The 21560-nt window shown below is 46.1% G+C and overlaps 1 protein-coding gene across 11 annotated transcripts in view; it reads left to right on the top strand.

Moving 5' to 3' along the window:
- The window catches only part of GATAD2A (GATA zinc finger domain containing 2A), a 67883-nt gene extending 48209 nt beyond the window's left edge, over nucleotides 1-19674 (top strand). For 7 of the 11 annotated variants that reach the window (XM_054182250.1, XM_054182252.1, XM_054182243.1 and 4 more), the window contains 9 exons: nucleotides 6224-6353; nucleotides 6870-7001; nucleotides 8561-8650; nucleotides 10639-10770; nucleotides 11920-12108; nucleotides 12949-13228; nucleotides 13766-14055; nucleotides 14910-15096; nucleotides 16036-19674. In XM_054182250.1, the coding sequence (XP_054038225.1) occupies nucleotides 6224-6353; nucleotides 6870-7001; nucleotides 8561-8650; nucleotides 10639-10770; nucleotides 11920-12108; nucleotides 12949-13228; nucleotides 13766-14055; nucleotides 14910-15096; nucleotides 16036-16166 (1561 nt within the window). In that variant the 3' untranslated portion in view covers nucleotides 16167-19674. The remainder of the gene's footprint in view (nucleotides 1-6223; nucleotides 6354-6869; nucleotides 7002-8560; nucleotides 8651-10638; nucleotides 10771-11919; nucleotides 12109-12948; nucleotides 13229-13765; nucleotides 14056-14909; nucleotides 15097-16035) is intronic. The other 4 variants (XM_054182246.1, XM_054182245.1, XM_054182248.1 and 1 more) reach the window with 4 other exon arrangements.
- Nucleotides 19675-21560: the final 1886 nt, after the last annotated feature.

Genomic DNA, 21560 nt, shown 5'->3' on the forward strand with positions numbered 1-21560 from the left:
ATGATAAATCAGGATATTAACTGTCTTATTTGTATTAATTGTGGCTTGATCAAAAACAGTTTAAGTCTGGCTGATAAACAGAAATTATTACTACAGATTTTGTATCAGTTGAGGTCTTATTTTTAAAAGAAACCCAAACAACAAACAAACAAGAAAACTCCACACTCCAAAACCACTCTATATGTGTCGTGTTGTCTTCTCACATCAAGCTCCAGAGCCTGGGTTTTCCTTCCAATTGAAATACAAGTCTGGATAAGCCAAAAAGTCTGCATCGGATAGCTCTGGTTTATTTTCTGCAAAAATTGCTGGCACCCGTCTATTGTCTCCTGACGTGTGATACACACAGGTACCAAATACACCCACAGCTTTAAGCTCTTGCCTCTTGGAATTCCCCGGGAGCTGGCCTGGCTTGAGCCGCTGCTTGTTGCTTAGATGAAAACCGCCGGGAAGGATGAGAGTGAAGAATTTGTAGGCAGCCCTACAGTGAGTGCTCTCCAGCAAATAATCCATCGGAACTCTTTAGTTCCTTTAATTTTAGGTCTTGCTGGTCGTAATTTGTCTGCGTGACAAATGTTGCGCTGCTCTGGAACCTCAGAGCAATCATGTTCTCCTTTTGTTACACGTGATAATTAAAAAGAACATCTAATAGAAATAGTTTTGAAATTGTATGGAAGTTGGCCTAATGGCTGTGCTCTGAATTTTCCTGGTAGGGTTTGGATGCTAAATTTTGGTGCTTTGAAGGATTTGGGTTGGTTTGGGGTTTGTTTTTTGTTTTGTTTTCCTAATCTGGCCCAATCACATTTAAAACTTGCTAAATGAATGGTTTTGACTCTGAAATTCCAACACGTTCTCCAGCACATCGGGATGCAGCCTGTGCTGGCTGATGAGAGTTTTTACTGTACTGGAATTTACTGGGGAGAGTGTTCACGGCGGCGCTGGTGAAGAGCAATGGTCTCCTCTCCTCCATTAGTGAGCCTGGAAACGTGGCCCAGCCCCGTACTTCACACCCCCTTTGCAGCTCCCGTGCATTGTGTCTGTGCCTCCCGCAACGTGCTGCACTAAAGGACATCGTGACAAAATTGATGGCGAAGTTTCTTTCGGCGATTTCAGTGTTTTATTTTAAATGCAGACACAGTTCAATTAAAGTTTCCTCCCTTTATGCTCAGAGGAAGGACTGAAGTTTGTGTTGCTTCGGTTTCTCACCGCAGTCGCTAGACCCGTTGCAACTTCGTTGACTTGTGTAGATACAACTACTCCAGGAAAAAAACAATAATCCCCGCTGCATTGCCTTTTCTTTCCTTGTTTGTCTGCCTTCCTTGCCAAATATTTTTGGATGAGAGTATACAAGAGATTGTTGAATGGACTGAGGCAAAACTGTTGCATATTTGCTAATGCAGATTAAGCTGTAGTCTGAGTAACAGTTGTGATGCTTCCTTCGCTTACCCGTGAAGGAGGTAAAAAAAACCAACAAACTTATTTTTTGTGTACTGCTTCTGGATCAGCATGAACAAACGCAAAGACCGCTTGTTGCGATACGGGAACGCTTTTTGTTAACGTCGTGAAGCTCTCCACAAGCTGCAGCACGAGTCCGCTGAAATTAAACCCTCTTCCAGAGCCAGTAATTCCAGGGTGTCTCTCTCCCTTTTACTACTCTAAAGTTTAAACTTTGTCTTCCTTGGTCGTACTTCATTGAAACTTCTGTCTCGCAGGAAGGTGGATCTGTTAGAAAAGTTGAGTCCACCTCGAGATACCTTAGACCTCGGATGTATGGTCTTCAAAACAAAAATTTAATTAATCTTCCTCTGGCCCAGCTAACTGGAAGCAAACCTCCAAGGCTGGACTCGGCCACCTGACCCTCTTCTTTCCTTCAAATCGACAAATAAGTACACAGCGTCCCTGTGGGAAAGTGGCTTTTTTTGTTTGGTTTGGGTTTTTTTCTGGAATAGTTGTTGTGCTCTGAATTGCTACAGGATGCTCCAGCACACCAAGGAGAACTCTTCAGTGGCGTGATGCCTCTGTCCTTGTGCTCTGAGGTTTGAAAAGAGGATATTGGAGGAAGCAGGGCTTTTTTTTTTCTTTTTTTTTTTGTAGGGTACTTAGTGACTTAGGAGGTCTGCGTTTGATTCCTTACACAAACTTTCTGCAAGGTCTCGGTTAAATTGGGTTTTATTGCTGTGAATGCTTAAATGGGTGTACGTAACTGGGCAGCAACCCCGCTTTCATCTTCTAGCGTGGAGCCGAAATGATTGAGACAGCAACACTTATGAAAGCTGAAGGGAGAATAATAGAACCATGTCTTTATTTAGCTAAAGGATATGCCTGATGGCTTCAGAGGATAAAGGTCATAGTATCAGGGCAGTTATCCCAAATTATTAACTGCTGGTGGCAGTATTTTTCTGAAAGTGGTGATATTTCCATTGTCTTTCTTATTTTGAAACATCTGGTTTGAATTTTTTGCTTTACACACAGGCTAACAAAAGAGTAAAGCAGACTCCTTTTTGAGGGAAGATTGTTTTGCAGAGTTCTGGTCAACATTTCTGGAGTTCAATCGTGTGCCACCTCATCCACTGTGCAGTTGGTTGCGCTGCTGAGGGTATAAATCCTGTAATACTGAACATGGGTCGACCTCGTCGCTGTCCTCAATATGCGTTGCCTTAAAAAAAAAAATAATATAGTATCTCCCCCCTTCAAGAAGGGTTTTCCTCTGAGGGGTCGCGTGTCAACAGACTCAAAATGGTTGTAGGTAGATGGTCTGAAATAGGCCTTGACTAATGATTTTTGTGGAAATCCATGCTTTTAAAACTTTGAATGTAGTGGTCTCCAATGCGGTTTTTATTGGATCGGTGTCTTATAATGCAGCTGTTGGGAATATTGTAATGTAGCTTGGAAAACAGAAATCTCAGGGTTCGGGGAAGCCCCTGGATGAAGAACCGCCAGGCTAGAGACGGGTGGTCCTGCTCTCCTCTCCTGCTCCATGCTCTGAGTACAGGACGGGGTTTATTGCAGAGCTTTGGGAACGAGGTTTTATTTCCATATCATGGTCTTAAAAAACATGGCTTAGGCAGCTTGCTTTTTTTGGTGCAAAGCGGTGGCATCTCGCATAGGCGCTTTATTTTGGCATTGCTCTCTGCCAAGTGGAAGGAGGTAAATGCGGGATCCCTGTTGCGGGCTGCCGGAGCTCCGCAGCGGAGCCGTTCTCGGTCCCTCTCAGGAGAAGGTGTGGGTGGTGCCACGGCTTGGCCGGGCAGACCGACATCCCTCCCGGCATCCCGGCCGTGGGCCACGGAGAAGCGTTCGCAGCGCTGGGCTGTGGATCCAGAGCGGGAACGGCTGTTCTCCCGGCTTGGCCAGCGGGATGTGCTCCATCTCCTCCTCAACTTTGCCGTGTTCTTTCAAAGATGGAGCGTTGGGATTGCTGATGAATGACACGTCTGTCTGTCGCACTTTGGGGCAGATGTTCCCTTGTTCTGTTATCAGCACATGTCGTTCTACAAGTTCGGGATGAAGATTTTCCTCCCCATGGTATCCCAGGAAGGCCTGGGGGCTGGCAGGCGTCATCTTCCCACCTGGCATTCCTCATCCATCCCGAAAATAAAACCCGGAGAGCTCCACGACGCAGTCCCACGACTCTCTTGGGACTTTTTTTTTTTTTCCCCCTCTTCCCCCGCCCCCCCCCCGCCCCCAGTTTCTCCCTTTTTTTTTTCCCTCAAAAAATGCCAAGCGACCCTTGGCACGGGTGCCAGTGCCGGGGGGTCCTGGTGGGCAGCAGGGACCCTCGGGCCACGGCCACTCCATTTTCTCGGCCGCCACCTGAGCCCGCCCTCACCTCACAAAATGAAGGCCGGGCCGGGCCGTACCGGCTGGGACCGGCCGTTGCCATGGTTTTCGCCGTGGCGGGTCACGTGCCCCGGCCTGTCACGTGACCCGGCGGTGGCCCCGCAGGGGAGAGCCCCGGTGCCGCCATTTGAAGCTGCCGCCTGGGCCGCAGGAAGGCCGGACGGAGCGCGGCGGCGGCGGCTCCGCCATGGCCCCGCCGGCGCCTCCCCGGTCCCGCCAAGCTCCCCGCGGGGCTGCCTGGACAGGGGGCGAAGCCTCGCCGGAGGGTGGGCACCGTCGGCAGCCGAATAAAACCCTTGGCAGCGCCTCGTATTTGGGGCCGCTTTCGGGCTGCGACGCGCGGGCCCCGCGGCTCGGCCGCTGCCCTCCCTGCCGAGGGGAGAGCCCTGGTGTATCCCAGAGGGGGCTGGCCCAGCTCGCCAGCGCTGGCTGCTCAGATCTCCATTTTTGTGCAAGTCTCGCCCTTTTAGGTAGCTCAGCTGCCTGGGCTTTTTGTGCTTTTTCATGCTTTAACCTTAAAGTTTGAGGAGGAATGGCCAGTTTGGCTCCAGCTGAGTCTGGCTCCTTGACCGGAGCTGCTGGAGCTGTCACCCGGGAAGGGCTCGGCAGCAGGGACCGAGCACGCCGGCTGCCCCGAGCTGGCAGGAGCTCGGGCGGACACAGTGACTGCCCCAGTACAAGCGACCGGGGCCAGTTTGGTGCGTTCAGATACAGTAAAAAGCTGGAAACGCTTCACCTGTGCCACTGGTACTTCTGAAACAACCTCAGAGTTGAAGTGACTCGAGTTCACTGGCTTGCTGTGCCCTCTAGAGGACACTCCTCTACTTTCTTCTTTATTTTTTCCACTAGCATTGAAATTGCGTGTTAAAAGCTGTTTTTTGCAGTATTTGAGGCTGGTTTTGCAGTATCCAAAATACCATTTGACGTGCTGTGTTTACCGAAGGTGTGTGTTTCATAAAGCTTATCAGGGTATAGAGCTTTTCAGTACTGTTATTTGGTGTCAATTTCCTTTGCATCACTAATTAAGATAATAAGGATTAATTTCTGACAATCATTGGCTTCCTAATAAGAGTGGGGTATCAGTTAAGTCTAGAAGTTGTTGTTTAGTCTAATAAGCGATTACCTGATATTTAAAAGTACAAAGCTCATGTTGCGCATCTCTTATTTGTGAATAACACGAACCACACTTAAATATTTCCTTCATCTTGCTTGATACCAATTCTTTATGCGTTTTGTCTAATGCATAACTGTAAGCCAGAAGGTTCTCACTGTAAACTACTTTTCCTGCTTCTGGCTTTGGGTTAAAAGAATAAGAAAAACAATTACTTGTCTTACGTTCTCCTAAAACTCTTGCTGTCAGCCCTTTGTCAAGCACCGTCGTTCCCTGGGCAGTGCAGAAGACTTTGCTGTCCCGTTCCTGTGAAGCTCCCGCTAAACCTCCCGGCAACTGCACGCTGCAAACCTTGCTCTGGAATAGTTACGTTTCATAGTTTGAAATCCCAAATCCTGGTACCAAAGGTGATGTGACCGTTACAGCTCGTGCAGCAGAGGAGAGGCACTGGCAACTGTTGTCACATCGCGTCATCTCTGTCCCTTCTGGTTCACATAGTTTAAGATTCTCTTCTCGTATGATAATCGCTGGCGATGGAGCCAAGAGGTGATTTATTGTCAGGAATTCAGGCAGAGGGTGCAGCCATCACTCAAGACACTGAATGTTAAAGCCAAATAAAGGGTTAATATACATCTGGACCCATTTCAGTGGTTTTCGATGAAGCTGCGTGGATGTGCGTGTCTGTTGGCATTGTTATACAGGTTCCCGCTGTTATTAGCAGAAAATAATTTAGTAGTGTTGGTGTAGAAAAAAGCACAACCCAAGTTGTGTTGGGTTTCCTTCGGATTCAGTAACTTGGGTGTGGGGGAAGACCACAACTTAAAAATAATTGTGTTGGGACAGGAAAAAGAAAAGGGGGTATAGTTTTGCCTTTCAGCACATTAAAGAGAAGCAGAAGTGACCTGATTGTCCCTGGATTAGCAGTGGGATGTGGTCTTCCCGTGGTGCAAGCAGAGCCCTGGAAAAGCCTCTGTGTCTTCTGGGGGGGGGGGGGGGGGGGGGGGGGTGAAGTGGCTGATGGAAAAGCTTCTGATTTGAAGGAATTCACCATTGCTCTGTGTAGTGGCTGCATCTTGCCTCGTGGCACACTTTTGTACTGGGAAGCTTTAATGTCCACAAGGAGAGCGGAAATTGATTCGTCTCTTCCATGTCAGGTTTGTTCAGAGTTTGAGAGATTTGGGATTAGTCCAGCAGAAGGTTGTAAATAATGTTACTTTGCAGCATGTTTGCTTGTTTTTATTAACTCATTCTCTGTATTTTTCTTTTGATTTGCAGTGAAATAAAGAGGGAAAAGAGAGTCCCCTCACCGGACGTTATAGTGTTATCCGACAATGAACCTTCTAGCCCTAGAATGAATGGTTTAACAAAAATAGCATTAAAAGAGACCAACACAGAGGCACTCATGGTGAGTCGTCTTGTCTTGGCACACTTTAAGTTGTGCCGTCACACGACTTCTGCAGAGGCACCTGCGATCATGGGGTCAGGTGGATGCGTGGTTTTATAAAGATGGATTTGCAGGCGGGGAATCGTGAAGCTGTTAAAGGCTGATGTCCTTTTTTATTTTTGTGAGGCTCTTAACTCCTTGATTTTTATATGCTTCGAAAGTGCACCTTTTTTGGAACTGGCTTTTTAGTGGGCGCAGTGTCCCTTACTCAGCATGGCATAACACAGATTTGTTGTCTGACTCTTCATTTGACTTTGTTGACTTGTTTTGCTAGTGAAAATATCTCCAGAACTTTTTTCTTGCCTGTGAGCTCTTTCTCCATACTCAGTTTATGTCCGTATATTGCAGGCACGTGGGTGATATTAAGACATACATGACAATTATAATGCTGTAAGTTCTTGTCGTAACTTGTATCTGTCTTTTCCCTCTCCCCCTCCCTGTTTTCCCATCCTCTATTGCTTTAACCTGGCCCTGCAGAAGAGCAGTCCAGAGGAGCGTGAGAGAATGATTAAACAACTAAAAGAAGAGTTACGGTTAGAAGAAGCAAAGCTTGTTTTATTGAAGAAGTTACGGCAAAGTCAAATCCAGAAGGAGACCACTACTCAGAAGGTATTTATTTTCCTTACAGCTACTTATCTCAGCTTCTGAAATGGAGGGGGGAAACTTAAATAACTGTGGTGGTTGCCGTAACCCATGGAACATAAGGTAGCTTTCAAATAATGCCTGTCTCGCTTTTCATAAGATCTTTGTGAAGTTTATAGTGGCTTATCCTGTTAACCGTTCCTTTTTTGTGGAATTCCTTTTTTTGTCTTGCCAAGACCAAACGGAAAGACGGTTTATCTTATCAACTGTATTCAACAGCTGAAGACCTTTTTGTTAAAACTCAGATGCATTTATGAACGTAATATACTTCCAATTATTAAACACTCCTGTCCCATCCTTAATGCTGCGTAGAGATGGCTGAAATACATTTGGAGGAGATTCTTGCACATAACAACTGTGCTGACAGGTAGAATTAAAGCATTTGAACCCAAAGCTTTGGGGGCTGATGGCCGAGGGCTGCCTTTTGTGCGGCGTGGCAGAAGCCCGGGTCTGGATTCCAGGTCTTACCAGGTGTAGTAAATCTGTGGTTAGCTGCACGCTTTCATCATCCAAAAAAATCCAGGCAGCCCCTGGAAGGAATGGTTCAGCCTTCCCACCCTGAGCTCCCGTCCCTTCCTCCTCTGTTCTCCCCACCCCTCATCTCACACAGCCGGGCGCGATACCCAGCGTGCTGGGAGGAGAGCTGCTTCCCTCAGAAACTAACCCAGCAAAAAAAGTCTGCCTTTTTCTCAGAGCCGTTGCCCGGTCCGCGTGCTATGCGTGCCGTTCCGCTGGCGCTGAAGGGTGGAGGATGGCAGGAGAAGAGCAGAGGAGGTTGGGAGGCGAGGGGGCGTACGAACACCCCACGCGCTGCCACTGAGGCACAGGCTAAATTTCAAGTAACAATGGCAACTAAACGATTTTGTTTTACAGCGTGTGATGCCAACTTGATGGGTTTTGTGATGGGGGCGATGTGTAGATTTAAGTGCACTTCAGCAGTGCAGATGGATGTTAATACAGCGCTCTTGCCTGGTTTTGGTTGGTTTATTGGCATTTTTCTCCCGGACTTCTGAGTGCTTCAGTAGATGGGATTAAAACTAATGCAAGTACCTGCATCACTCAACTTGCTGCTGAGCACTGAGCAATGAGCTCTGGATGTTTGAACTAACTAGGGTGAAATGGCATATCCTAAACTTCTTAATATCGGAAGGCTTTTTCCTAAACTTTTTTTTTCACTTTGCATTATGCTTGAACCCAAGTATTTGAGACTAGTAGTGATGGTGGATGAAAGTGGAGTGGGCTCTAGGCTGAGATTGCTAAAGTAGATTTCCACATTGCTGTGCTTTTGGTGTGCCGGCTCTTTTATTTTCCTGGTATAATCTTATCTATACTTACCTAATAATTTCTTCATTTAAATACGCATGTTGAGATGGAGGAAGAAGGGGATGGGGGAGGGGGAAAACCACAGTCTCTGAAGATTCTCTTACTGAGGCGCAAGGAGGTAAACGCTTTTATTCCCTTAGCTTCTGTAATTCTGCTCACACCCTTACACTCGTCTGCTTTCTTTCTGGTTTTTCCTCTTCCAGCCTGCTGGTTCCTCTGGGAGTGCTGTGGCCACCCCTCCGCCCTTGGTGCGGGGACCGCAGAGTGTTCCTGCTGGCAAGCCGTCCCTCCAGGTCAGTGGGGTGGGCCAGGCTGCCAGGCTTAGGGCACGGAGCAGAGGAGAAAGGTGCACAGTACAGGAAGGGACAATCCCATCACATTAACGGCCAGGTGGAGGTTTGTTTTTTTTACCTCCCGAAACCCCACTATAAGCTTTTTAAGAACATTTGGGGTGGGAGATAGGAGGCTGTCACACGCAGTTAACCCTCATAAGCTTATTTTTCAGTGGCTGATCATCCAGATCCACTCTGCTGGTAAACACATCCATACGTGCACTAACGACCTTTGGCGAAAGAGGATGCCACGGAGTTATGTCATAAAAATATTGTGGCAGCCTGTTGCCGTACCCTCAAGAGACTTAATTGTGCCCTCAGTGTGATTAACTGTAAGAGCTGAGTGAATCATATGATTTTCTCTTTTGGCTTGGTGGCTGAACGGCACACGATGGTAGGAAAGATCTTGGTTCAGACTCAATTAAATGCAATGTTGGAAAGCCTTGGGGAAGAAAAAAAAAAGAAGCAGAGGCAATTGACATCTGTCAATGTAATCTTCCTCTTGAGTCTAGCATCTTGTTTTGCTTTTGGATTTAAAGCATTTCTGGTTATTCACCTTGGGCTAATTTGAAACAAATTTCAAACCTGCTTCAGCACAAAATGCTTTCCCTTGGAAAATGGCAACTCTTATTTCAAAATCCCCTAGAATGCTATACTCGAGGGAAGGGGTAAATTCGCTATCCATTTAGGAAACGCTCACAAAACCTAAAGCAATCTGTCAGTTGGAGTAATCTCTTCCTCGAGGCAAGTTGCCTTCACTGAAGACAGCACTTTCAGAGGAACTGGACCACGAGTTACATCTTCAGCAAACAGACAGTGAAACTTCGGTTGCACAGAGGAGAGAGCTGGGAGCTAAGAAGCCAGAATTGAAGTTATTCTGTCTAATTTGTGGTGTTTGGGCAAATTAACCTTACCTCCATCTGCTTTTGCTTGACTCTAAAAACTGTACTAATTTCTGTGTGTAGGAGTCGAGTTGACACTTGGTCTTGAGTTGAAAGGCAGAACAAGTGGATTAAACTTCCCACCTGCCTAAACACATACGGGTGTGTACACGTGGTAACCCATCAAAGTGGGAGTTTCAGTGTTTTTAGAAGTCTTCGTTCACAGATGATGGTCAGTTTGGGGCTCGAGCGAGGAAAGCGGCCAGATGTGTAAAGCCGCATGAATAGGATGGAGAGGTTTGTCGCTCTTGAGCAGCGAGTGCTTCTCGGGCTCAACTGCGTGGCGTTAGTGGTCTGCAGGAATGTGATGTGTGAAACCGTATCACCTCTTACAGCGTCATGAGAAACTTCTTTAGCCTGACTCCTTTTCCTTTTCATTTTTCTAAAGCTTTCCCCTTTTCCTGTCTCGTTTTTTCCATCCCACGTACATGCATGTACCCGGTCTGCTCACCTCCCCCAGTGCCTGCATCTCCGACTTCTCTCTGCCCTGTGCTTCTCCTTGAAGACAGCAGTTTGTATTTCCCTATTCTCTTATTTCCCCTGCCAAAATACACTTTTTTTTTTCCCTGATATTTTTTTTTTTGGACACTAACTGCACTGAAGCCAGCCCGGCCATCTCTTGTCCTGTGGTCTTTCGGTTGGCTCAAGACAGACCCTGCATCCGTCCCATCAGCCAGAGAGGAGAGCTGCGCTCGCGTGCCCCCCGCTCTCCTGCTCGGCTTGTGCCCTGCCTCTTCGGTGCCTCTCAGTTCTTGAGAGACTGAATTTCAGCGGTCGGAGGGCAGGTGAAAATGCTCGGGACTGGTTTTTACCTTTTGAATTCTGCGCAGGATGAGAGCGAGCAATCCCCGAGCGTGTAGCCAGGCTGCCGTCGCGTCCTCACACATGTCTGTGTGGCTGCCTAAGGCTTCAGCTACTGCTTTATCGGCACACTGAGCAGCAGGAGAGAGCGTGCGTACAAATACTCCAGGACAAAACAGTGCGAGTAAACTCTTTTCTGTTTTGCAGACCTCTTCTACACGTATACCGGGCACTGTTATTCCTCCTCCCTTGGTCCGTGGAGGGCAGCAGACTTCTTCAAAACTAGGAACTCAGCAAAACACGCAGATAGTCATGCCACCTCTTGTCAGAGGAGCACAGGTAAGGGTTTGCCTTGTGGTAGATCCCCTCTGTTTTTCCTTAAGGTGTCTTAACTGTTTTCTTAGTCATTCTGCTTGTCTGCAGGGAACCGGTGAAGTTCTTAGTGGAATTTCTAGATTCATTGCTACTGAAAATCTGCATCGTCCCAGTTTTGCGTGTTGTGCTGCCCCATAATGCTCCAGTGAAGCACCAAAGTCCTGTGGTGATGCAGGACACTGCCTTACCTGCATAACCGCTTCCCGTAGCTGCACCAAAGCAGTTTGTTTGCCTTTGTTATGAAAGTTAATTTACGGGCTTCCAGCTTCACCCGCTTTTTAGGAGAGTGGCAGCAGAGGAAATGAAACACAATCCCTCGTTCTTCCCTTTTCCCCCCCCCCCATTATTCTTTCTGTCATATCAATTTCACCTTTTCAAATGCTAAAACTCACTTTTTTTCCTCCTCATTGTGTCTGTCTTGCAATTGAATAAGAGCTGCTGAAATGAGATAGGCAGCTGGGAGTGTGAAAGTGCTGCTTTGCAGGGTCTTTATCACCTATACCAGAGAATAGTGGTGTCACTGAAGGAGTAGGAAAGCGATGTTCAATTTGATACGGTCTTCTAAAATTATGACTTCCGTGGGATACCAGGGAAAAAAAAAATATATATTTCCTTGTTAAATGAGAATTTATTTTGCAGTGAAAGGTTTGCTTTTATCTGCTGCATAGGCAGCATTAAGGAGGAAGGTAGAGATTTGGTATTTCATTTTCTTTCTCTTCTGATTATGGAGAAAAACTCATTCTGAGAAATAGCTTTCCTAATGCCTTTAAAATGAAACAGGCTTAACAACTATATATTTTGAAAGAAGTTTGACTCGGAAACTTGGGGGGTGTGGGTTATTTTTTTCTTTTTTTTTTTTTTTGGCACAGCTGTTTTGCTGTGATGTGATGGCCTCACATATGAGCATCTCTCGTCGTGTTGCGTTGTACTTGTTTCATTTTGACAGAGGGAAAGGGGGAAAACATCACATTTCAACACGGGTGTTAATTGTCACGCTTTCTTTGCGTCCCCTGCTTTGCCTCACTTCCACTGTATCACGTCATCCCATTCGACTCCCACCGCTTACTCGCCGCTGTCTAACCCTCCCCATCCTTCATGGCCCCATTGCATCAGCCCATTTCTGTGTCTTCCCAGCAAATCCACAACATCCGACAGCACTCCAGCACGGGGCCGCCTCCGCTGCTGCTGGCACCGCGGGCGTCCGTCCCCAGCGTCCAAATTCAGGGGCAGCGAATTATCCAGCAGGGGCTGATCCGCGTCGCCAACGTCCCCAACACCAGCCTGCTTGTCAACATCCCGCAGGTGAGTTCCGCATGGTACTCTGTGCCAAACGCAACGTTCAGAGGAACACAGTTGTAATTAATGATCGTCAGGCTATTTTATCTAATTGGTGTGGCTTGCTGTCCTCTAACGGATGAGGTTGCTTATTATTACAACTGTCCTGCTCCTTGTTTGTCCCTTTCTCTGCTCACATTCAGTTCCCGTATGTAGGAATAAAGGAAAACATTGCGGAGCATTGGGAAGAAATACATATTTCAGTGAACTGAATGTTGCGCCTCATTTCAAATTTGGTATTTCGATATGAAGCTGTCCATTAGAATTTTATTTTTTTTCTTCCTTAAGAAGCGTAAATGAGTGTTCTGGTAAACAGAGCTCAAAACGGGTTAGTGTTCCTACTTGAAACACCAAGAGATACTGAAGCAGCAGCTTAACACCTACCACCCATAGCAGTGTACAAGCGCTGCAGGTAAAGGAAACTAAATTAAAGTCAGTGCTTAGACAAAATCATAAGGAAAACAATTCCTTTTTGCTTTTTTCTTTAGAATTTCTAAAACTGCTTTATAAAAGTGATCAATATAGAAAAACAAAGGTCTTCAGAAAAAGAGTTAGAGCGTTAGATGACAGGTACAGTGTTGCAGTGAATGTATGTGTTGTGGTCTGTTTGGTCACCTACAAGCCCAAGATTCAGGGTTGCTCTGGTCACAGGCAGCCAGCGCTCCTCGGGCACACACAGCCCCGCACGGCGTCGGAGCCAGCGCCGCTGCCCTCCCTCCGCTCCCTCCTGGGGGAGCGCAGCGCGCGGCTCAAAGCCCCGAACCATCTGGCTGTTTGTCACTAAGCTGTGTCACGTTTTCCTCCCAGGCTTCGCCAACTTCAATCAAAGGTACAACCGTGACATCCGCTCAGGCTAACGCCACCACCACCAGCGCCGCTTCCATCGTCAACTCCAACGACTCGCCGGCCAGCCGGCAAGCGGCCGCCAAGCTCGCCTTGCGGAAGCAGCTGGAGAAGACGCTGCTGGAGATCCCTCCTCCCAAGCCGCCTGCGCCAGAGATGAACTTCCTGCCAAGCGCGGCTAACAACGAATTTATTTACTTAGTCGGATTGGAAGAAGTTGTGCAGAATTTGCTGGAAACTCAAGGTGAGATAGCGTTACAAATGTTCCTCAAAAGCAAAGAGAGCGCCTTTCCCATCTGGATTTTATCTCAATAGCAGGCAGCGAGGAGTTTCAGGCTTTGCAGGATTAAATTGTTGTATTCTGACAAATCTAAGATTCACTCCTTCAATAATTTTCTAACTGTTTTATTTAAAATGCTAAAAAACATCTAAAAAATTCTAAAAAAAAAAAAAAAAAAAAGTTATGATTTCTCATAGGTTAGGCACTGATTGTAAAGATTTCCCTCAAATGCATCCAGTTCTCCCCAGAGCTGTTGACTTCCTATCGGCCACTTGTTTGTCCATCACCACTGAACTCTCTAACCAGTATGTAAAGAAGTATCTGCTGGGAAGATTTAGTAATGCAAAAGGCTTCAGACCGAAGGGAGGTAAAGCTGGAGGGTTTGCTTTGTTGCTTTTTTTTTTTTTTTTTTTAATGCTGAAATAATCCTGAGGTTTCTCAAGTGCTGTTCGTTCCCAGAAGCCACAGGTGGAGCTGAGCTAACCTAGTTGTGTTCTCCAGGTAAAGTTTCGGTTGCTGTATCATCTCGCGAGCCCTATATGTGTGCTCAGTGTAAGACTGACTTCACCTGCCGCTGGAGGGAGGAGAAGAACGGAACCATTATGTGTGAAACCTGCATGACGTCGAATCAGAAAAAGGCCTTGAAAGCTGAGCACACTAACCGACTGAAGGCTGCCTTCGTAAAAGCGCTGCAGCAAGAGCAGGAGATCGAGCAGAGGATACTGCAACAGACGGCGGCTCCTGTACAGACCAAGTCAGACCCCATCGTGCAGCACCACTCGCTCAAGCAGGTATGGTGCCGGCCACCAGAAGCCCCGTCTGATGGGGGACAAGGGTCCCGTGGCTCCAAGCACGAGTGTTTGCTATGTAGACGTGAAAGTGATATACGTGAAAGCGATAACTTGTTTAATTTTAGCTCTACAGTGTGTCTCTTTGAGTCTAAGCGTAAAACCAGGCTGGGGAAAGTGTCATTCTGTCACGTGGGGACCAGATGTACAAATGGTCTCTGTACCTGAAGAATGATGGTTTTCTGCAGAGTCACTGTAATTATCCAGGTTGTTTAGCTCATAGCTTGCAAAGTCTGTTCCTGAATTTTTTTAGGACGTATGAAATGGAAAAATGTGCGCCAGTGCCAAATACACAAGAGTAAATTGACCCAAGATAGGAAAAGAAAAAGAAATAAATTGGCTTGAGCCAGGAGCACGTAATGTTGCTTGTGAAGTTTTAAGGTGATGGTAGCAACCGTCCGTGACAGGGTCTGGCTCTCGCACGCCCTGTAAAAGCACCTTTCACCTGGGGAAAGACGGAAGCCGCTTAAGTGCTGCTTTGAGTTGAACTAATCAAAGTACGGGTTATTTAGGGCAGGGAAGCAGAGTGCTGCCTCTGTATGGACGTGCTTACACAGCACGTTTTTTTCCTGCTTTGCAGTTGGTTACAACGCCTCATCCCTACAGGTGCTTTCAGAAGTAGAGAGCTGAGTCTTATTTTGTTGTAGAGATGTCTTGAAAATTTTCAGCCCTGAAACTATAGGAATGCGCTGCAGACTCGGCAGGAAGGAGAGGGGGGCAGGAAAGATGCATCGGGGCGATTGTACTTGAGAGACAGGAGCCTGCTATGCCTTTCTGACCGCCTGCTCTCTTGCCAGACTTCTAGCCAGATGTCTCGAGGTCCTCCCGGAGCTCCCCGAGGAGTGTTGCATGCATTTAGCCAGTCACCCAAGTTGCAGAATGCATCGTCTGCAGCAGCACTTGGGAGTAGGCCAGGTAAGCATGCTGAGAGACCTGTCAGCAAGGGCAGCGCTGCCGCCTGGAAGAAGACTTCCATCAATACAGGTAGATTTTTCTCTAAAGTTTCTTTTCTTTGTACTTATTAGCTGCACTCTGTCCAACAATCATAGTTCTTTGGGTAAGGATGCTTTCTCTTTGACACTTCCTGCATGAAAGCCCGACGGCACCGAGGCGTTGCTCTTACTTTGGTCGTTGGCACTTGCTTTTGGTGTGGTTTATGCTCGTCAAAAGGGGCAACCAGGTGGTGCTGCCAAATAAAAACTACTGCTTTCCACATTTGTAAGTAGACTAAATAGGTGTAACGTCAGACCGTGCATCGCTGAGTCTGTAGCACAGCCAGTGCCACGCTGCAGGAGTTTGTCATTCGTTTCTGGGAGTCTAATTTAGCTGTTTAATTATGACCGGTGTTTGCTCCTTGCTGAAAGCAACGTACGGTTAATAGATGGTTTTGCTCTAGGTAAGGCCACAGTGCACACTCCCAGGATTTGAAATAACTAAAGCTCTTGCTTCGAGCAAGTGGAAATTACAAATTCTAATCTAATCTTTTTTTTTTTTATGTAGTTAAGAATCTGTCTTGAGAAGAGTTGTTTGTTTTCTTAAATGATAATTAGGGTCTCCAGGAAGGAGACACCGTAGCAACTCGCTCTTTTCTGATCTACTTTCTTGCCCGGTGTTGAATGGATTTCTCTTTATTTTTATTCCTGACAGCTTAATTGATCATTTAAAATGTAATTTCATTGCAGAGAGCTCTAGCCTGCTCAAATCTTCGTTTCTGGTACAAAAATCTCGCTTCTGTTTGTTCAGATGATTTTGGAAGCTTTTGTCTTCTGAAGGTGCCAGACCTTGGTGGCCAACAATGCCCCATGCTCAGATGATCTGTTTTCATGTGGGTGAAATGCGAGTGGTGTGGGTTTGCTACTGTTTTGTCTCCTGTTTTTATCGTACTGTGACACTCGTTCTCTTTTCTCTCTTATCTCTCCTCAGGTGGGGCTTTACCTTTTGTTAATCCTAGTTTAGCTGTGCACAAGTCGTCTTCAGCAGTAGACCGCCAGCGTGAATATCTCCTGGATATGATTCCCCCACGGTCCATCCCACAGTCCGCCACGTGGAAATAATGCAGAGGAATGCCCGAGAGGAAGACTTTCCTGTTTCTGCCATCCTTTTTGTACCACATTACAGTGGAATCTGCTTTAATCCCAGCTGGATAATGCCCCAGGCTTTATAGGATGCAAGAAGACCACTCCTCATCCCATCGAGTGCTGCTGTCCCTGCTAAGAGAAAATGACACCACGTGGGTGGGAAGGACTCAAGCTCATTTGGTTCTCAGATTCTTATGATTGACTGATGATGAAGGCTGTTGGGGAAGGGGAAGAATTCTTCTTCTTTTTTTTTTTTTTTTTTGGCTTTATGTATTTAGTTTGGATTTTTTTGTCACCAGCACAAAAGGAGGACTAAACGACTCTCTGCCTTCGGTTTCGTTATTAATAACTACCCATTCACCAGGAACGTGGTGTTCGTTCGCACTCGAGCATGGATGTCAGCTCAAGGAGAGAGGAATTTCAACCCCGTCTTGCAGATGCATTTAGTGAGCCGAATTCATGTTTTGCTTTTCTTCCCTGCCCCTCCTCCAGCCGGGAAGGCAGTCTACAGATTATAATGTTTCAAAATCTTCTGATGATGAGCTAATGATAAATAAGTGCAAACTCAAATTCCAGTTGAGTATGGGTTGTTTTGTTTTTTTTCTAAGGGACTGGCTGCCACCAAAACTTGTCTGGTAGGTGGGAACCAGTGCAGGAGTCTCTCACTTTTGTTGGATTCTGTTTTGAATAGACTTTGAACTGTTGGTAGTCTAAAATCTAATTTACTGAATAGACAAACACCTTTGTTCAGTCTTTCTAATTCAGCGAAGAGCAGTTGGGCCTTTCACATGTTCCCAGAGACTTAAAAGTGAAACTGTTTTTGATTATTTTCTTTTTGGAGGGTTTTTTTTTTGTTGTTGTTGTTTTGAGCAATTTTACTCAAAAAAAATTAAATAAATAAATAATAAAAAAAAATAGGAATTCCAGAAGCTGCACGCAATCAGAAAGGGCGAGTGGAGGGAGCAGAGGAGCCGGGAGGCTGCCGTTGGGTCGCCGGTTCCTTCCTCTGCTGATACCCGCCGGGAAGCGGCCGTTGCCGGTCCGTGCTGTGGTGGCCCGATGGCCGTGCCAGCAGGCGTTGGGCACGCTGGGGGCAGGACTGCCTACCTTCACCCCTCCAGAGCTCCGTTCTTCCAGCCGTACCAAGCATGCTCCTCTGTCCGTCTTCAGTATTTCATTTTTTGATAGAGCTTTAGGCAACCCTGCTTTAAGGACAGGTTTCTACGTGGTTTTAATATATTTTTGGGGATTCCCCAGGTTAAACCCAAATCCATCAGGTCCCAGTTGTTTGGTTTTGTTGTTGGTTTTGGTTTTTTTGGGTTTTTTTTCCTTCTTGTCATCTTCCTTCCTTCTTCCCTGTGCTTCTCCCAAATTAAAGTTGAATTCAAGTGGCAGAAATACATGCCTTACTACTTATGTTGCATATCAGTACTAGAAGTAGTGCTGATAAGAATTATTTGCAAAATTATATATATATATCTATATATCTATATATAAAAGAAAAGGGGGGGGAGGGGTTACTATTCAGTCTATGCTGAATCTATTTTCTTAGCAGTTGCTGTTAGATCGAACTTGAAACCAATAACCGTATAGGGTCGTCCCCCTTCGGATCTAACTATTGCATAGTGAAAAAGAAAACTCGTTCATTTTAGCCCCTCTTCTGTTGTGTGAATATCAGTATTTAGATACTTTGAAAACTGTTCAGTAGTATAGAAAACCTAGTTTTGCAAAATGGTATCTGTTGCTGTATAAAGCCCTAGGATTTCGATTTGACATTGTTTTTCTGTTTGTTTCACAAATGTATATTAAGAGCTAAATGGGGATGAGAGGAGTTTGGGTTGAGTTTTTAATTTTTCTTTTCATTCCAAGATATTTTGGATTGGGAGATGTGGAGAGAGAAATCGAGTGCATTTTATTTTTGCACTTTGAAATATTATGAAAAAGTTCCAGTTCCTTGCCTGTGTGGAGTATTTTTGGGTTTTTTTTTTTCTCTCTTCTGACGAATGCCTGCATTATCTCCTCATTGATACAAATGCCTCGTGCTGTTCGGTCACCTGGGGAGAGCGCATTTGTTTAAAAAGAACAAGCAAAACTTCTCAAAACTAAAACTGAAATACCTTTTTGGGAAGCCTGGACAACTTAACAATTTCTTTCCAGTGTTGGGGTAGCTTTGGCTTCGGCTGATGCTGGAAAAAAGGGGAATGGAAAGAAGGGCAGAAATACTGAATTTCCCTGTGTTAAAAGCTGCGTCAAAACCCTTCTGGATGCCGGCAGTTCAGTACAGCCGCTTGTAAACTTGAATTTCAGCTCAGTGGATGGGGGAGACTTAAAATATTTGAGACAACTTATTTTAAGATTCCGAACTGACAACAAAACCGAGTCTGTCTATACTTTTTTACAAACGTTGCTCCCTCAGCAGGACTAGACCGCAATCTGTTTTTGTTTAGCGTATATTAAAACCCCATAAATATTATCTTAAGTATCGGGGTAGAATTATTTTGAAGGCTTCGTAAGTGAACAGAAAACATCACCCAGGGATATTTGACTGTCAGGATTCAGACCAGTTTTGACGTAGTTTTTAATCTGTGGTTCTTGGAGTGTTGCAGGTAACTTAAAGGATATATTTATTGCATATATGTTTCTGCAAAGTTTTAGATAAATGCACCGGGAAGAGACTTGAGTGGTATCCACGTGTTAAATGCCAGAAGAATTGCTTCTTCCTTTATAGTCGGAACTGCGTATTCAGTTGAGTAGTGTCGATCTGGGCTAGTTAAGGTACCGTGGTAGGGTTTAGAGAGTTGTTAAAACACTTGCTGCAGTCTTTCCAAATCTCCTCCTCCCCAGCTCTGTGTCCCCCTTCTTGCAGACAAACAAAAAAACAACCCAACAAGCAAATAGAAAAGCTCAATTAGATGGAATAGTCACACAACGGCGTTAACGCCCTAAAGGTTAAATTGTTTGGGAATTGAAGGAGAGGGGGGTTAGATGCGCTTTGAAGAACAAAACTTTGGTTTATTTCTCCCGCTGTCCTCTTTGGGATTCCTGCCTCCGTAAGGGCTATCCGTTGTGCCGCAGAGCTCTCTCCCAACGCCACCGCCTCGGCCCTCTCCTGGAGAAAAAAAAAAAAAAAAAAGACCATTTCGCTTAAAGCTCCCTCGGAACAAGAGACTGAAGGTGCTGCTCGCCAGTCGAACCTGTAAAATGGGTATCATTCAGGTGGAGTATCCGGCGTCGTGTCCTGTTCCCCCGACCCTCCACTGCTTCGCCGCAAACTGCTGCATGAGCTGGTTTGACATTGCTCGGATGCTGCTTGTTTCCCCCTCTCCTGGGGAGAGGGTTTAGAGCAGCGTTGGTTCTTGCAAGCCATATAACCTTTCTTTGAGACATTGCGACTACAAGATTTTATAATACAGTAATAATGAAAACGACTATTGTACTTAGATTTTAGCAACTTGTGAAATAAACCCCGGATTTTCATTTGAAACCCGTGTTGCAGTTTGGGAGCTGTGTGGTTTTTTCATGAAGTTTGGGTTTGTCGGGTTTTTTTATAACCTAGTTTACTAATCGGTTTGATTGCGTTGGTGAGGTGGCAGCCCTTCGCTCAGGAACACGACGAGTGGCCTGGTTGAACCTTCTATTTTTATAGCGCGGTCGACTTGGGCAGCTTTTCCAGTGCGTGTAAAGGGCGACTTTGCTCATTTTTGTATTGTAGGGATTCCGGTAAAAATGGCATTCCAGCTGCAGTGGTGAGGAAGGCTTCCTTTATCTTAAATTCAAGGTTGTTTGGGGTTGGTGGGTTTTTTCTATAGAGATTTATTATCGTTGGTTTAGGGAGCCGTTCGTTTACCTCTGAATTCTCAGACCTAGTTGTCGCATTGTTTGCTTGCTAATTAAAAAAAAAAATTAAAAAAAAATAAATTACCAAAGCACAGTTCAGAGTGGAGACTGGGGGACTTGGGCTCAGAAGTGAGCGGAGCGGAGTAGGCTGAGGCAGGTCTCGTCAGAAACCCGATTTGGCTCACTTCTTACTTTCTCCTTTTGGAAGGAGGGGTAACAGAAGGCGTTTTTAAAAAAATAATAACTATATAAATACAGATATAACGCAAAAAGACCTCGAGGAACCGCAGTAGTGTTTGTCTGCATGAGGCAGAGTTACGCTGTATGTTGCATTGAGCGAAATAATGAACTCACATTGTGCTTTTTTTAAAAGAAGGAAAAACAACCAAAAAAAAAAAAAAAAAGACTTTATATTCGTCTAAGACAGGATGGTAACGGAGTAACGTTACGCCAGCGCAGGGTATGTTTTTGTCACTCATATTTATTGTGACTCTAAATCTTTGATAATAAAAATTTAAAAAATAATAAATTCCCACTAAAACCTGGTAATAGTCTCAATGGCGGGAGAATCTGGAATCAATAACTGCCGTCGTATCGTGAGGGGGTTTTAGCACATGAATGGCAATAAACAAAAGGACAAACGGTTGGGTCTGCCTCTTCTTTCCAGTGCGCGGCTCCTGAGCGTGGCTCCTCCTGCTCCCCGCGGCTCTGGGCGAGGATGCGACGGGAGGAGAACGGGAATGGACGGAGAAGATGCCGACTGGGTGGAATTGTATGCATTGAAATGAAGACGCAAACGGATTAAACATCCCCGCAGCTGCCGCCTCTGCGTGCGGACGGGTACACCCGCTCTCCAGGCAGAAACGAGACGCCAACAGCCCTTCTCGCCCCGGTTTTGCTGCTCTGCCCCTCCGTCACCCGCTGGTTTTTATCCGTCATGTGTGTCCCATCGGGAAAACTTCACCTCGGGAGTCAGCAAACCAGAGAGGATGGAACAAGCCACCCGCCCTCTGCCACGGAGCGGGCTGGGGGCTGGAGAGCCGCCGCTGGGGCTGCTCTGCGATTCCCAAACCAGAAACTGAACCCCGTCTTCCTCCTGAAATACTTGAATGCATCCGTAAGTTTATTTACATACTCCAGGGCAACTCAAGAAGCCGATGGATCGCTACCCTCTGGAAGGGGAAAGGGAAGATGTAGATCGCAAACTTGAACAAAAACGTTGCTGGGAATATTTTTGGCCCCAATTCTGGATGAAAACGAAGCGGTTGGCAGCCTGGGAGGTGCCGCAGACGCGGCGAGTCCGTCGCACCCGGGTCTCCCCCGGCACTGGCAGTTCCCCAAAGCCGCGCACCGTGGTGTTGGGCTCACAGCGACCTGCAGCAAGGCCAAGAAATGCCGCTTTGCCGACAGCCCCTGCTCCAGAGCCGCTGGTTTGGGAGGAGAGAGGGAAGAAGGGACGCGGTTCCTTCTCTAGAACTGAAGCCCAGCTTGAAGGGAGGAAAAAAATAACATATTTTTTTTCAGCTCAGATTT

The sequence above is a fragment of the Rissa tridactyla genome, chromosome 22, assembly GCF_028500815.1.
Source record: "Rissa tridactyla isolate bRisTri1 chromosome 22, bRisTri1.patW.cur.20221130, whole genome shotgun sequence".
Taxonomy (NCBI): domain Eukaryota; kingdom Metazoa; phylum Chordata; class Aves; order Charadriiformes; family Laridae; genus Rissa; species Rissa tridactyla.